A 16,921-nucleotide genomic window follows, 5' to 3' on the forward strand; every position below is an offset into this window, starting at 1 on the left:
ACATCAACTCTTCAGCATCAACTGCTCCTTGATTAGCGCAGATGAACTTTAATATTTTAGCCTCCATGGCTCCTCGGCGGCTCTTCAAATGGCCTTTTCGCCCAGACTGCAGCTGTGGTTGCGGAGTGACTCTGGTAGGAGAGTATGAAATGCTCGGTGTTGTTTGGAAACCGAAACTGAACTATATTTAGACAGGCGTCACTCCGTAATGCTGCAGTTTGCCACTTGAGGGCGTTATTGTGCAGAATGATTTTTTACAGGGATTCAAGGTTTCGAGAAAGCGATCCTGTGCTTCAAAAGAGAATTATGTGGACAAGATATAGGGATAGCAAAAAATATAAAGTGGAAATTATCCAGTCACAGAGTATCATGTTGTTTCATACTTCTTTAAGCTAAAAAGGAGAAAATGATGTTTATAACTCCCTCCCTCTATTGTTTAGAAAAAAACTCAGACGTTGTGAGGAATGGTTTTAAAAGGAGCTTTTCATTGTGTCTGTATCCAATAATTGTGAACCAATAATTGTTGATTTTAGTTATTCTCTTTGAGGCCAAATATTTTTCTTCATTTTTGATATTGCCTGTCATGAATGCCTAACATTAGGGCCAGACTAAGAGATTTCTTAATGACAAGTTATATTAGCAAAATAAAGATACAATATTAGCAGTCGTAGAATTACAAAAAGTCGTCTTTATAAGAAACATTGATAGTTATCAAGATCTGACGAAACCAGCTCGTGATGTTTGTGATTGTCTCTTCGAAATAGTCATTTCCACACTGACGTAGTACTGCTGCTCATCGTAAGGAATATATAGCTTTTCCTTCAACTTCAAAACTAATGGCTACCTTGTGTTGGTGTGTCACATAAAAAAACCCAATAAAATACACAGACGTTTGTTATGATGTGAAAACACTCCAGAGGTGTTTATACCTGTACATTCACCCACCAGTTCTGGTTCCTCTCATCCTCAAGTTTGTTGGTGAATATAGAAACTCAGAAGCAAGCAGCTGGTAATAGAAAACTTTATTTTGATAAGACACAATCACGTAATTACCATTTTGATTTTTAAGAGGAACAGATGAATTTACTGGCTTATGAAAGGCAACTTTGGCTTAACTTTTATTGTTCTGGTTTCATATAATTTTATTAAAATTAACAAAATGAATATGAAAAAAATACATCAACAACAATTAGAAGATTTAGAAAGCCAATAAAAACTTCACAGCTAAGAAATAGCAAAAAATAAGTTTGGAATAAAAACAGATGCTGTAAGTTATCAGGGCTCTAAACGGAGCACTTTTTACTTGGGGGGCTGGAGGGGCATGGGGAGAGGGGAGTTCTCAATGTGGAAAAAGAATCTCCGCAATTGGGTATATTGAATGATTGAATGAGTGCAATAATGTGTCACGCCACAGGAGGCGCTGACGAGCACACTGATTCCTTTTTCGGAGCTCGGTCTCATTTCAATAACCTAATCAACATCTGATGGAATGTATTGTTCAACATGTAGAGAAACTGCTCTAGGGAAGAACTTTAAAGTTTACATTTTTGTTTTGTTTTGCAGTTTATTCGCATCTAAAAGCATTTAAATGATTAGTGTAACAGCAACACAACATTTGGCAGAAACACCTGAGCGATTCTCTCCTTTCATTTTAAACTTATCGTGCCAAATCATTAATTTGTCCCACCTTGAATCAGACAAATTAATGTTTGGTATTTTTTAAAAAGACACGTGGTTTTATCACCCTCTAGTGGCTGCTAGAAGATAATTTAAAAGAAAAATAAAAGTTTTTATCGGTTAATAAGCAGTGGCTGATGACAGATCAATGTAGTGTCTATTTATCAATACTACACACCACACCAACCATTGATATTGTCAATGTGATGCGGCTACCTGCTCCCTGAATACATGACGTACAGTATTAAACGTGCTAAGTTAGGGCGGTTAGAAACCACCTTGTTGTTCCTGGTGTGTCTCAGTCAAATCAGTGCAAGAATTCTGGACTTGTCTGATCTGATTCATTAGGTGCTCCTCCTACATTAAAGTAGTAAGAGTCCATTTTCTCAAAGAAAAATCGTTGGTGGTTGTCGTTCACGCGGGAACGAGCTTTGAGAATGCTCTGCTTTCGTTCTTGTTTCAGCTTTTTGTCCACAAAGGAATGGATTATTAACATCTAGAAACACCCATCAGAATGAAAAACATTGTGAAATGCCACTCTTGTGTTTATTATGTAGCAATCCAAAACGAAATGTTTTCAAATCGATTGGAATAGCTCCATGGCGCAAACTTTATGCGCTTGGTCCATGTCGCCTTCTGGTGTTTACTGCTACATTTGTTTTATCGCAGCAGCATTACAGCGCCATATACAACTTTGGTATTGGTAATGTAGCCTATTTGTAATGTTTTTGTCTGGATAAAAATGTGTAAAAAAACAAAAAAAAGATGTCTTCATGAGCATCTTTTTAGAAACCTCAAATAGCTTTGGAGTTGACTGGATGAGATTCTATCGCTATATCACTCTTGAATTCACTGTTTAGCCTTAAATAGCCCACTGAAGTTGGGATGCAAACACCAGTGGTGACAGTTAGTTGTGTTTTTGTGGGACTGATGGATGGATGCCCTTCACGTACAAAGTATATGTCACAATTAAAGACCGGCAGTCCAGCCTTCTGTGGCTGTGAGCGTCAGCTAACAGAATCATTTAAATACGACTTACTGCCTAAAGAAAACGCTGCCGTTTCTCTGAGTTGGCCTGTCAATGAAAACTAAAGCACTAAATGAAAAATCACTGCAATAGGTCATTTAAAATGAAAACATTTCAAATATTTCCATTAAACTGTCAACTTTGCCTTTGCATGCATTTCTATTTATCCTTCTGTTTTTGGATTATTTCCTACATATGGGTGGAATATTTTTTAAGCTTATCAAAAACTATCATTTCCCCTTCTGATCTGACATATTTTTTTGTGCTAATGTTTAAATAAAAAAACTTCACTGAACTCTCTTATCCGTTACGACCTTTTTCCATTTCATAGCTGTGCTTAGGCTATAACACAGGAATCATTTTTTTTGGTCGGCTTTGAGGGGGATGATGGGGAAGACGAGGTGCGTTGGGAATCATATCTGGTTTGATACAGTGAAGAAGTTGTACTGGGTTGATACGATGATGAACGGGTTAGATACGGCGTCGCGCTGGGTTGATATGATGAAGAGATGGTTTGATTCGACGCAGTAGTAGGTTGATATGACGATGAACTGGTTTGTTTTGACACTATGGTGGGTTGATATGATGAAGAGATGGTTTGATTCGACGCCACAGTGGATGGATACAATGATGAACTGGTTAGATATGATGCCGCACCGTATTGATGTGATGAAGAGATGGTTTGTTTCGATGCCGTACTGGGTTGATACACCGGCGGCTTAGGGGCAATAACTGGTTTTGGTTGCTGTGCTGATGTACTACTAAGTCTGTCAACTAGTGGGTGTGTGGTCTTGTATGTCAGCAGGTACTCAGGATAGATCTGGTGCTTCTCAAAGACAACAAAAATGGAAGGATTTGCGATGTCGTTGACACAGCTGTCGTAGAAGTTTATGTCTCCACCGTCTTTGGACGGAGGTCGGACGTAGCTGGAGTCCCCTCTTGTGTAGCTCCCCACCAGGACACGAGACACAAACATGGTTTTGACATCAGAGTCACCAGTGTAGCTGTGGGAGTATTTAGCGTCCCGAGCAAAGTAGCTTCCTGTGATTGGAAGCAAAAAGATAAGTGAGAAGAGAATATATTTTAATGGCATCTTCTCTGGTCAGACAGTATCACGTCAACCTTCCACTAATATAAAAATTTCCAGACACTCTAAAATGTCATGTGTAAAATTTTTTTAGGGCACTGTAGATGCCCTGAACCATCATCTTTAACCCACCTTTGCCATAAGCTGTTCCATTAACTCCACAGATCCTCCAGTCAAAGTTGTTGAGACAAATGGCGTCGATGTGTTTCGAGTCAGTCCCATGAAAAAGTTGCTTTTCTTCCACCTCACGTCCACTGTTGTTGTTCTTCATCTGAGCCTTTTGCCTTTAGGTAGAAATGTTGCAAAGGAATGTCCTTTAAAAACATGTTTACAGATCTAACATACTAAGCTAATGTTGCCGAGCTTCACCTCAAAGCTAAATGTTGATATAATGTAGTTACTAGAGGATAAGTATTAAAAGGTTCCTTTAAAAAAAAACAAAAAAAAAACATCAGTACAAAACCACCCCAGTTTTTAACTTGGTCCATAGCATACATACCACTGAAAGACTTCCCAGAGCGCCTTGTTCTGAATCCTCTCTATCTTGATAATATCGAAGCCTCTCAAGGTTGTTCGAAAAAGTGCTTCAAGCTTTTGAAATTCATCCGAAGTGAGCGGGACGGCAACTCTCTACAATACACAGAAGCAGGAAAGTTCACAGTGGCAGTCACCAGGACAAGTTCAAATCTTTGGATGAAGTAGATATATTGGCCAACTTTAAGTCAATATGAAGATTAACATAGAAGGTGTACAGAGGTCAGAGCAGAAATAGGATCGTCTAAAGCCACAAATGCAAAAAGCAAATCAAGACGAAACAGAATTTAAAAACCATGTGGAACCTCCTTCTAGCAAAGGAAAAAAGGCTTTTAACAGTATTTACATAGTATTGTAAAAGTGTGAACCGTCATGTACTTCCACATCTAGGTAACATTTTCTTTTTTGCAAAATTTTGACTTCAGTCTACTTTGTTTAAAACTCCTGCCACAATTTATCTTCTTGCCATGCGTGTTAGCACATGGAACATATATTGTGCAAGTTCAAACTTAAGAAAATCAAGTGGACTTTTAGGAACAAAGTCTGGTCATACCTTTCACGTACATTAGAAAGTTCTGGAGTTCTTAATATGAGAAGTGCATGTATATTCAGATCAAGGGTGTGAAACAGTGTTCAACAGAGTCAGGACTGAGTTTGTTTCTGCTTTGGCCTTCTGGAAATTAAATTTTAATATCCTTTGAATGCCAAGTTGTTTTAAATAAATATTAACCAAACGAATCAAAGTAGTCATGCTGTCATTTTCAAGCATCCAGGATCTTGAGTTCAGAGAACCTTCATCAGTGCAGACTACGTTTGCATAGTGCTGCATGAGATCAAAGAATATTATTGTGGTAAAAAGTACTGCACACACATAATGTGAAAACATTGTAATTCACACACTTGAAAACCTGACCATTCGTTATTGAGGCCACAAACACACCATTTTACTGTAGGCAAATGGAGATAGCAAATGTGGAATCCCTATTCTGATAAGACGCTGGATAAAGATTTATATTACAAAAAACAAAAACAAGTCACAAATATGACACAAATCTATTTTATTTACCAAAACAACAGTCTAGCTTTGTAAGATATACAGCAAAAACATAAAATGACACTGTCACACCTCTTTTATAGATGCAAGTTTATAAAAAGAAAAGCATTTTGTTTGCTTTGACGTTTTCTGTGTCAAAATAGTAAATGTATATATAATTTGATACAGAACAAAAGAAAAAGCACAGATACATTTTATGCTAAGTTGTGCTGCATTCAATGCATTTCTGAAATCTTCTGTAATCCCAGTCATCACTTCAACTTTATATCGACTCATATCTCTGTTCTGTTTGCACTGGCCATCAAATCCATCGTTGCACTGGAGTCACAAAGCAAATAGCACTAATGATATGGAGATGGTGCAGGTTTTTATCTCTATGGCTTTAGTTGCTTCTTATTAGCCTTTTTTTTTAGGAACAAAACAGCTGTGAACAGTGGAAAGAATTGTTTTTATTTTTGCTCATACAGTCAATGTAAAATGCTTTGGCTAAAGTAAAAGTAAACAATTAAACCGATAGTTTGTTTAAAGTACAGAATGAAAGTAGCAATGGATGACGCTCACAGTGAGCTCTAGGTCCAGATAAAGAAAAACCTAACAAGTTCCTAAAACCAGTAGGAACATCTCACCGCATAGACTAATACAATCAGACTAGTGTTCCTAAACAAAGTAATGCGCTTTCATGCACACAGATAGCAGATTCTAAATAAAATCATAACAAACGGTCCCTTCAACTAAGTCCCACTACATTGCCAATGCATATTGTAAAAACATAAGAGTTGTGTTTCAAATCACAAACAAGATTATATGAAAAATTTACTTCATTTATTTGTAGATTTCAGAACATCAGACTATTTACACAGCAAAAACCTTCTCAGATATTCCTGCCCTCTTCAGGAATGTGTCACAGTTGCTTCATGTCCTGCATCACAACTACCACTGTTGTGTATTCGATATTCAATGCGAACTCTGCGTCTCAAAAAGCGCTACCGTTAGAGAATCTGATGCCTTCTTCACCAACGTTCCTTGTTACTTTCATCCTCTTATGCTCAATTCTGGTGTTGCTAAAGAGTGTTGGTAACATTAGAAGAAATTTGGATGGATGCACAAAATTCTCATTTATCAGTTCTGAATCACTTACACAATTATTGCATTAAATTGAATCATGAATTGCAAGTAAAATATGTCAAATATTTCACAATAATCTTATTATTTTTTTTACTAGAAATTCCAATGCGTTTTGTGTAATCAGACCATCTACAACACACCTTTCTGAAACTGGATCCAAACCACAGATGCTTCATTAAGAGAGCAGGAAATGATAGCCTGGCCTTCCTGCACAATTCTCATCTCCTGTCAGTATTCTGTCTGGGATTTCTCCCACTGAGCTGAATTTCTCTGGTAGAATTTGTACTGGACCAATCAGCGAGCAGAATGAGGATCTCTGAAAGATGACATAGATTTTCTGCACTGCTTCAGAAACGTATTCTGCCTGTAGTTTTAGTGATGGCAGCGGAGGAAGTGAACAAAGTTGTTCAGTCCGTGTTGCCCACATTTACAAATATTGAATTAACATTAACAGCCATCTTGTTTGGATTGGCACTTCTCTCTTCACAGTGGAGGATGACGGTTTACAGTGCAGGGAATTTCCAATTAGATTCATATCATTGAACTGGAGCATTACATATGTCATGGACAAACGTTAGCGGTGTCGTACAATTTAAAACCTCAACAGAGTCAACATCTCCAGGATGCAATTGTTTCTCAATAGCCACGACCTTCTGGACAAAGCAAAGTGTTGAACAAGGAGCTGGTTTTTTATCAGGTTATGGAAATGGTAACAACTTGTAAAACAAAGTGGCTTAAATGTCACTAATGCCACCCAAGTTTTAGCTTATATTATTGTGCTGATTTTGACTCTTACTTTTGAGAACCCTTATCTTAGTGAGGTAAGCTATTGTTATGACTGACTTTTTTAAAGACTCAAGGAAGATAATTTGGCCCTCTACACCACTGTACCTCAATCTTGAAAAAAGAAAACGTTCACCTAATCCCATTTCCCACAAGTCAGAGTGGAGAGGCAAGAAACCCAAACCCTGTGAGTTTATTATACCGAGAATCCTGTTGGAGGGATCTGCGTCTTGTCCCAGTGGTCTGGCACAGGAGAAGAGCTTCCTGCAGGCCTTCTGCAGGGATAGATGGTGAGGATGAGTTTCATGTTGACTTAGTTGAACCATTTTAAAACATGGAGAGCACATTCAGAACAAGAGGACTGATGAAGAACACTGCTTTTCCTCAACCTACCTCACTTTCTTGGTTCGGACATCAGCGGCAGAGACGAACAGAGGACGTCTGCTCACAAGCCTCTTAGTACCATAATGCCTATTTGTTTGAATCATGTCTGAAGGGAATAAAGGCATATTAATTGAGGTTGTATTTATTTGTTGTTTGAACCCATTTAAAATGTCAAAGTTTTGTGTTTTACCCTGGAAACTAAGAGAATAAGACTGGGAGCCAGCAGAGAACTCCACTTCGCTCTCATTGTCCAGAAACTTCTGCTCCAGAGTTTCACTTCTGATGTCTGATGATTTCCTTCCAGCGTTCTGCAACACAATGTTTGTGAGAATCATATTAGCCCTGATCTTCTCCACCAACATCGGCTTCATTTAATTCCATGATTACATAAAACTGGATTAATACAGACTAATGTAAAGATGGACTTTACTAGCCAATTAGATCATTTGTTTTTTTAAGGCAGTTTATAGAGGTGTATACAAATAATTGTTTTAGACATAATTTGTAAATTAATACAGGAAATGACTGATGTGGACCTATGTTTAAAAAGAAGGACATATTATCAGTTAAAGCAAAAATAGTGGCAAGGAATTCTATATGAGATTAATTCTGCTGATTACTCAAAAGGTTTGCAGTGACAGGAATCATGTACTTTGTGATTTTTTTTCCTGTCCCTGAAAGCACCAGCACTGGCCATTTTTAGCCTGGATCACCTCAGCTGGCTCTGCTTGCCGAGTCAACGTGTCACTGTGCGTATCGTCAATACGCACTCTGCTGACACATTGGCTTTTTCCTTGTTTATCTGCTGTTGGCCAAACCAGATATACGTGTAGGAAGTGCTGTTCATGTTTTTATGACGAGGCATTGCTGAGGACTATAAACTTTGATTAGGTCATGTGTCCTCAACATGAACATAAGTTCTCGGACATTAGGACTGATCTGCAGTATTCCTTGGGCTCACAGTTAAATCGGCTACATTTAACATTTTTTTTGGTGTTATTGATTTCATTTAGTGAGTTCAGGAGTTTGACCAACATTAGAAAACAATGACTGTTTAGTTGCTTGTTGTCCCCCAAGTCTTGTGACTGATTCCGATGCAAACCTTAGCGTTGACTGCTTCTAGTTTGTTTGCTCTTCAAACAACTCTCCCAAACAAACCACATCTATTCAATATTTTTAAAACTTACCATCATGAACTTTAACATTTAAGATGCTAACTCAGGCAGATATATGGGTTCTTGCAGTTTCTCAGGGATCCTCCAAGCTCTGAGCTTTGGGTTGGATGAGAGGTAAAATGTTTTCCTACTTGTGAATAATTTATGCTGACTGAGAACAATGAATTATGATTTGTAATAATACTTCCTATATTGTTGCGTGGCAACATTTGCTTCTGTATGGTTACTGCTGTTATGTTGCCACCCCAGTGTTGTGTTAACCCACCTACATCCTCCAGACCAGCAAACTGCCAAGACCTTTACTTTTGCATTTGGCGGATGCTTTTCCTTTTTTGAAAGTAGCTATGCGTTTTTTATGACTGAACTGACAAGCATGGATACTTTCAAAACTAACTTTTCTCAATTCTAATTTTGAGCACAAAATGTGTATAGATGTTACACTAGGACTTCATGTACTCACATCTGAACCGTACAGGTTCCACTTTCCAAACTCGTCCTGCCAGTACCAGAGCCACTCTGTGGTGTGAATGAAGGTCGGCTCAACCAAAGAGTTCACCGTAGTGAGCCGCCGCACTTTGTTCCCTCCTCGAGTCATGGTGTCAAAATGAACAGGCGGACTGCCGCTGCTGCAAACACAAAGCAATGCTTTAGTGAATTTAGAGGAAATGCATACATTTTATATTATTTTTATAATTTGAGTGCATTTGTCCATATTTATTTTAAATGCTGCAATCCTTTTCCAAATAATAGTTGTGCAAAACATAATATTTCACATACCATTTTAGCATAACTACGATTTTAGCATAACTAATGTTTCAGCATAAATTCCATTTTAGCATGCCTTTTGGTTTAGCATAACTATTAATTTAGCATGAATTCCTTTTTAGCATAGCTTCTGCTGTGGTTTTTGTTGTCAAATTGTGGCTTTTGCATTTTGTTGATCCTTTTGGGCCACCATAAATACATAAATAAATAACTGACAACAACAATAATAACTACTCAATGACTGACCCTGGCCTTAGAATTCAATATGGCTGCCCACCAGGGCTATGTAATTTTTCTACCATGTTTGGACGGAGAAAGTTTTATTTTTAGTTAATAAAGTCACAGAAATGGATAGTAACATTTTCCCACACAAAGAAAAATGTTCCAAATTGGACAATAAAGTATCTAACCTCTTATTAAAAAAGAGAGTGAATGCTGTTTTATTTGCAGCTCTGATGTTATTTTGAAATTGCTGGCTTGCGGGGATGGTACAACTTGGGAGAACCAGGAATCCCCAAACTGTGTATTAAATAATGTTTAATCACTGCAGATAATTCCAGCACTGGTGTTACTAGTTTATACCTTGCTTGTTTTATACTTATCTAATTCTAAATGTGGCCTTCATGCCAACATGACATTAGAAAAATTTATTTTTTTGAGTGTTTTCATAAAAAGATCATAAAATAATGAAGAAAATGTAGGTGTTTTTAGACTTCATCAATAGAATAAAGTTCAGATTCTTTGAACAGAAACATTTTCTTTTTGGAGTCAAGCAAACAAGAAGCTCCATAGATAACTTTAAAAACGTTAGCAGCTAGCTGTTTACCAGTTTTTTCCACTCTACCAAGGAATCAAAATATTGTCATAACAATGATTTAAGGAAGGCAAAGGCTTCTTAAATGCTTTAGTAACTTGTAACATGTAGTCAATCCAATAAAAGAACTTTGCTAGGCGATTATCAAAACAACAGGTCAACTGGAGAGCTTCTTTGTCTCTTACTGCTAAATAATAGTCTCAAACAGGATGTGAAGCTGAAACCACTAAAACTTTGATTTGGGGCTCATAGCATCAGCTTAACTTTAATTCACCAAGAGAAGTCACATGCTGACACAGACTTCACTTTATCGAGAAATATCACGGCATTGTCATATTGTAAGATATAGTTACAGACTTAAAAACGATGATTTGTCAAGAAACTTGCATGAAACCAAATAAAAACAGCAATTTTTTTCCTTTCTGCAACAGCTGAGAAGGTGGTTTATGCCCGATAGAGCAGAATACCTGTACGTGTTGCTGGGATCGCAGTATTCCTTTTCAATTGCCTCGTTATCAGGCAAGGCGTTCCACTGGCCTCCTTCCTGGACCTGCCATCTGTACGGCATCTTGTCGTGAGCTTTAAAACATTTGTCTGAAAAAAACAACCATGAATGAGAACATCTGAGGCAAAACAAGGACAGGAAGCAGGTACCATGTGGAATGATGGGCAGTAACTTACCATCATGCTTGCAGTAGCCTTTAATGAAGTACATGCATATCTCAGTTTTATCTAGTAAAAATAAAATAAAAAACTAAATTAACTTCGGCCTAGCTCTTTGAGACATTATTTTTCCCTATTCTATGGTTTGTGTATTTACCTTTGACAGGTTTGTTTTTTTGTCTGCCTTTCTGGTCATCTGCTCCATTTCCCTCTTGGCCACCAGCTGCACCAATCATTTCATCGACGGCAGACGTTCTTCGGAGCCCTGGTTGGTTGCCGCCTCTCCCTTTATTCGCTGAAGTCCGATTGCGACTTCGACTGCGCTTTTTCCTCATATTGCTGCTCGCCTCGGAGTCGTCAGCGGCGGCAGAGACGTCACTGTTTGACGAATTAAAACTTGGCGGGGGACTCTTGCTTTGGCTGCACAGGTTCAAGCCACTGAACTCACCCCAGATGTCACCAAAGGAAGTGCTTCGTAGCTGCGTGATGTCGTTACCTGCATTTCCGCGGCCCCCTCTGCTTCCCCTGGTTCCTCTGAACCCCCTGTAGATGGTTCTCCCTCTCCCTCTCCCTCGGTTCCACTGCCTCTGCTCCGTACTCAAACAACAGTCACTTCTTGAATCGAAATCGCAGCCAGCACCAGAGACGTCACTGCTAGATGACCAGAAATCTCCTTGCTCACTCTTGGTTTCAAAACATCCTTGTCCAGTGACCGTAGCCCACCAATCAAGGTCTCCCACGAGGTCACTATGGGTGGCTGTTTCTTGTTGTCTGGAGTTTCCTCTATTCCCCCTGCTGCCCCTCATACCTCTACCTCTACCTCTGGGCCCCCGGTTGCCCCTATTTCCACCTCTCCCTCTGTTGCCCGGCCTGCGACCTGAATTTGGCCCATCGTTGGAGCCGTCGTTGCCCCTGTGACCCCTACCAGCTCCGCCTCTGTCATAGTACCTCAACGCTTCTCGATTTGCGTAAACGGACTTCAATGAGCGGAGCATGTCGTCGGGCACCATCTTATCGTGCAGGATCTTCTTTGGCTGAAAAGCAGTAAAGTCGTGGGCTCTGGAGCAGCTGCATCTTTGGGTCAGGTACTTCTGGCAGATGTGGAGTCTTTCACAATCTACGCCGCTCGTACACCGGCCAAATACTCCATCACCGTTATTGTAATCATGACATATCTGGGGGAAAACAGAAGAAAACGGTCAAATACGGTGCGATCGAGTGTAATCGTTGTTGTTTCTGATGTGAAACTTCATGAGGTGAGAATGTAAAAACGTTGGTGGACTTACAGCAGGCAGCATGGAGTTGTCGCTCTGCAGCAGCAGCGTACACAGCTCCGCCCTGCTCAGGCCCTCCAGCTCATGTTCTATCAGCAGCCTTTGGTTGTAGTCAGAGTTCAAAACGTGGGGGAAACTGCAGCCTCTTCTGTTGGGGAAGAATACACAAAGATTCATGACCAATTTAAAAAGACGTGTTTATCAATTTTAAAGCCATTTTTGTACACGCTGCATGACTCCCAGTAAGGATGCACTGTTACAAACATTTTGGCCAATAACTTTAACCAATATTAATATTACTGTAATGGCTGATAACCAATATTGTTTAGGTTCTGTAAATTTCTCTAACCTCATGGTAACGCAAGAAAGTGACCACGACACTTTTTGTGCTTCAGTTAAAAACTCCACATTCCTACGTTTTGGGGTGAAATGGTTCCTCAAATAACTCTGGTACCTCGATTACTAAAAATTCTCGAGGAAAATTATCTGTCTGACAAGTTAAAGATATGTCAACTGGAAATGTAGGATTGTCTGGTACTGTTCTGAACTGATTCACGTCCTTTTTGACAAACCGGAAGCATTTAGTTTATGCTCATAATCCTAAAGCTGAGCAAAGAAATATCACTTATGGGGTTCCTCAAGGCTCTATTAACGGGCCTCTTTCATTCAACATCTGTCAAACCAATCTGAGATGATGGGATTTATAAATACCTAAATTAAATCACACCGATGTACAACAGTTACGTTGTTATGTCAGCATTGTCATTATAATATCTATTATGCCTAAGCATGCCATTTAATATTTCTTTCCATTTATGTTGAATACTAATAAACTCGCCTTTCCTTGTTAGACACAGGTTGTTGGGATATTACTTAACATAAATTGTCTATTGGTTAATGTATTTATTTTATTTCATCTGTGCTCAAATTACTCATACTGTATCTGAATTTCTTGTTATGGGTTTGCTTTTTCACAACACACAGCACTTTAGAGAAGCAAGGAACTTCTTCATACATCTTGAAGGAGGAACTGAATTATTATTCCACATTATTTTCTGCTCTTGCTTTTGAAGGGGAAAAAATACTGCTTTAAACAATGACATACTTGAATTTTGACTGAATAAAAAAAAAACTAAAAGAAGGTAAACTACAAAAGAACATATTGTGAAATTTGTGTGGTGATAGAATTAAAAACCATGCAAAATTGTTGACATTGACATTTATGTTTTGGGTCATAACTTTACACATGTTTAATGTAAATAAAAGTCACTTTTACCTTTTAGAATTGTGGGTTTTACGATGCAACTGATTTCTTAATTTTTGACTTACATGTTTAAAAGTTGTTTTCCTGAATTAGTTTGTTTATTAATTTTACCAACACACCTCATTTTAATTTTGAATAGGCTTTAGTTAATTGTGGCAACTGTTTATGGGCAGTGATGTCACTGGTGATGAATAAATTTTGCTAGTAAGATAAAATGTCAGAATAAGAAAAATCTGATCAACTTCAAATTTTTGTGCTGTTAAGTTCATATTTTCAATAAATAAAGGAAATTCAAAATGTCAAGCTCATTTATATTTTTGATTATATAAATGGTGTTACACTATAAATAAAAAAAAGATAAGATAAAATGATTACTTGTTTTTCCCGTACTGGTTTGATTGGATCCAAAACACGCCTTGACTTTAACGATACTTCTTTGTTACAGTAGGAGCAGGTAAAGCTAGCTTCGACTGTAGAAAAATAAAACACTTGCGCAAGACGTCACTGTTAACTTTGAGAAAGAAATCACAGTCAAACACGTCATTTCAAAACTCTACTTGAATTATAAGGTCATAATGCAATTTTCTGATGTTTTTCCGTTTACTCGTTAGTCTTTTACCACATCTTATCTTTTACCACAACACTTGAACGCACCGCGGTTGATAAGGCCTTTGACCAGGCACACTAATAACTCGGACAACGCCGTTTAGTTAGCTTTGACAGCTCTAGTTTTAACTGAATACGTAAAGACGTGACAACCATCTCGTTTCCCTTTAAAGCAACCCGAACGTCAACAAGTTATTTACCTTTGTAGGAAGTGACAGGAGCCGGAGAAGAGGAAGTTTTTACACATGTGTAGCCCCTCGCACGTCCCCGGACAGTCTTTCTTCCTGCACAGTCTCAGGCTGGTCCTGGCCACCACTCTCTGTTGCCCATTGCTGGAACACAAGGCAAACTTGCTTTGGTTGGAAATCACCTCAGTCGTGGACTCCCCTGGGAAAAGGTTGTACATCAACTCTTCGGCATCAACTGCTCCTTGATTAGCGCAGATGAACTTTAATATTTCAGCCTCCATGGCTCCTTCAGGAGCGCTTCCGCCCTGAAGGCAAGAGGCGAAAGCAGCTGTGGTCGAGAAGCCGCTCGGTCCAAGAGGAGAAGGAAATGCTCGGTGTCGTTTCTGCTGATTGGAAACCGAAACTTAACTCTTTTTTTTAAGGTAGTACTGCAGTTTGCCACTTGAGGGCGTCATTGTGTAGCATTTTCACAACCTTTCAAGGCCCTTTTGTTTCAAGAGTTTTCCTGTGCTTTAAAAGTAAACTGTGGAGTCGGAAGAGTTAAAGACGACGAAATTTCCTTCGTCTTTAGCCTTAAAAGAAACATTTCCTACCAGAATCTCCTATTTTCCAATCTCCCTCAGTGCCAGATAATACTGACCTCATTCCATCCTAAATACATCCAGCTGTGCTTTTGAATTGAATTTTGCTTAGATTTTTCCTGTTCTTTTTTTTTCTTTTTTTTTTTGTAATGATAAAACTCATGGATCTAGTGAGAGTTTCAGTTTTTAAAGAAGCTTTCCATTGTTTCTGTGCACAAAGTTGAGTTCCTGAATTGAAATATGTTTGTTTTAAGAAACTAGTGATAACTTTTATTGAGACTTCACAGTTTTCTTCAAATAGAGTCGTTTCGACTCTATTTTAAATGTTGTGAACCATTATTCACAGTGGATTTTGTTGTGTTAAAACCACAAATGTCAATGTACTTTATGGGATTCATGTTTTTTGGTTTTGTTTTGTTGTTTATTTACACAAACAGTGTTATGTATATTGAGATTTTTTATACTGATATGTTCAAATAAAACCCAGTGCAACAGAACGTACTTTATAAGTAAATACTATGGAAGCATTTAACTGCCAGAGTTAGGAAATAAAAACAGGAAGGGTATCTTAAAACAAGAAACCTTCTAATTCAGACGAGATATAAAACACATAATAACAAGAAATGTTGTTTTAAAAAAGATTTTTGTCTCACTAAACCAAAACATGTGAGAAACGTCTTAACAGTAAAATGGAAACACTGTGGGATGTTGTTTTGAGGGGGATGGAGAGTCAGAGGAAAGTTTTTTCAGCCTTAAAAGTCATTTTCTGTCACAGAAACATATTTTCATATCTTGTTAAAACCACTGTAAAACAAACAGAAATATCCAGACCTTGGAATGGTTAGTAGTCTGCCATTTAATGATGCAGCACAAGCCAAGTAGTGAGTAAACGTTGTTTACTGGTTCTCCTTTTGGACTTTTGTAAATAATTTGTCAAAAGTGTCGTACCTCGTACAACCTGTTTGATGTGTTAGGTTTCTCCAACATAGTGTAAGTGACGTTTGAAAAAATATTTATGAATATTTTCGTGTGGTTGTTGCTCTTTGAACTGCTGGACTGCATCATGCTGTTATCACCATAAAGAACATATATTGCATTTAAAATACAAATTTTAAAAACTTAAAAGTGGACAGGTTAAATTCAATACAAAGACCTGCCCTGATGTATTGTGTAAAAAAAAATTCACAGTGGCGACACCCAATGGAGATGATGGAGTACAGCAGTCCATTCGTTTATTTATATGTTCATCCTTCATCTCACCCCTTTTTAATATCAATCATGTATGACAACAACATCATAAAATTCTTCACTTTTATGGTGACAGTGGCTCTGTGGGTAGAGTAGTCATCTTGTGATGGGAAGGTTGTAGGTTTGATTCCAGCTTCCTCCTGCCACATTTCAGGCACTTAACCCCCAAATCTACCGATATGAATATCAGTGTGTGCGAATGGGTTAACGTGACTCTGTAAAGTGCTTTGAGTGGTCAAAATGATTGGAAAAGATTTTTGAAAGTTCAGTCCATTCACCAAATATAATGTGTGTTTCTGATTTGAAGTTGTTCCTCCATACTGTCAGAGGGGCAGCAAGTTACATCAATGAAGTTTTCTTCCCTTTACATTGCTTGTTAGGTGTGAAACTGACCAGCCAGAAAAAAAAAAGTTTTTGCACATTTTTCAGTGGCACACAAGTTCAAAAGGTTATTAGTGAAAACCTGCAAATTTGTGGAATTTTTTCATACAGATTACATCAAATATTCAAAATAAATTGCAACTTGGGAAAGTGCCAAGTCGTAACCCTACTTAACACACTATTGGTTGGTGTTTGCAGAGCAATCGATCCAGGAGCAGCTTTTATTTCGGTATCTTCAGGATCAAACATAAGACAGTGTCCCCTTCTGCGGTAGAGTAAAGATGGTTTCCA

General features: G+C 38.2%; 1 protein-coding gene across 3 annotated transcripts in view; it reads right to left on the bottom strand.

The window, feature by feature from the left end:
• LOC103152567 (poly [ADP-ribose] polymerase 12) overlaps window positions 1-15,270 on the bottom strand; it is a 26,314-nt gene extending 11,044 nt beyond the window's left edge. Inside the window, exons 1-12 of one of the 3 annotated variants that reach the window (XM_016661200.1) lie at window positions 14,433-15,235; window positions 12,375-12,510; window positions 11,246-12,263; window positions 11,107-11,157; window positions 10,893-11,019; window positions 9,307-9,472; window positions 7,862-7,979; window positions 7,681-7,777; window positions 7,490-7,562; window positions 4,291-4,421; window positions 3,924-4,075; window positions 3,418-3,745 (exon numbers count right to left, since the gene is read on the bottom strand). In XM_016661200.1, the coding sequence (XP_016516686.1) occupies window positions 3,418-3,745; window positions 3,924-4,075; window positions 4,291-4,421; window positions 7,490-7,562; window positions 7,681-7,777; window positions 7,862-7,979; window positions 9,307-9,472; window positions 10,893-11,019; window positions 11,107-11,157; window positions 11,246-12,263; window positions 12,375-12,510; window positions 14,433-14,701 (2,666 nt within the window). In that variant the 5' untranslated portion in view covers window positions 14,702-15,235. Of the gene's footprint in view, window positions 1-1,007; window positions 3,746-3,923; window positions 4,076-4,290; window positions 4,422-7,489; window positions 7,563-7,680; window positions 7,778-7,861; window positions 7,980-9,306; window positions 9,473-10,892; window positions 11,020-11,106; window positions 11,158-11,245; window positions 12,264-12,374; window positions 12,511-14,432 lie in introns of those variants that run through there. The other 2 variants (XM_007573071.2, XM_007573073.2) reach the window with 2 other exon arrangements.
• Between the last annotated feature and the right edge of the window lie 1,651 nt (window positions 15,271-16,921).

This window comes from Poecilia formosa, unplaced genomic scaffold (assembly GCF_000485575.1).
Source record: "Poecilia formosa unplaced genomic scaffold, Poecilia_formosa-5.1.2 Scaffold318, whole genome shotgun sequence".
Classification (NCBI taxonomy): Eukaryota; Metazoa; Chordata; class Actinopteri; order Cyprinodontiformes; family Poeciliidae; genus Poecilia; species Poecilia formosa.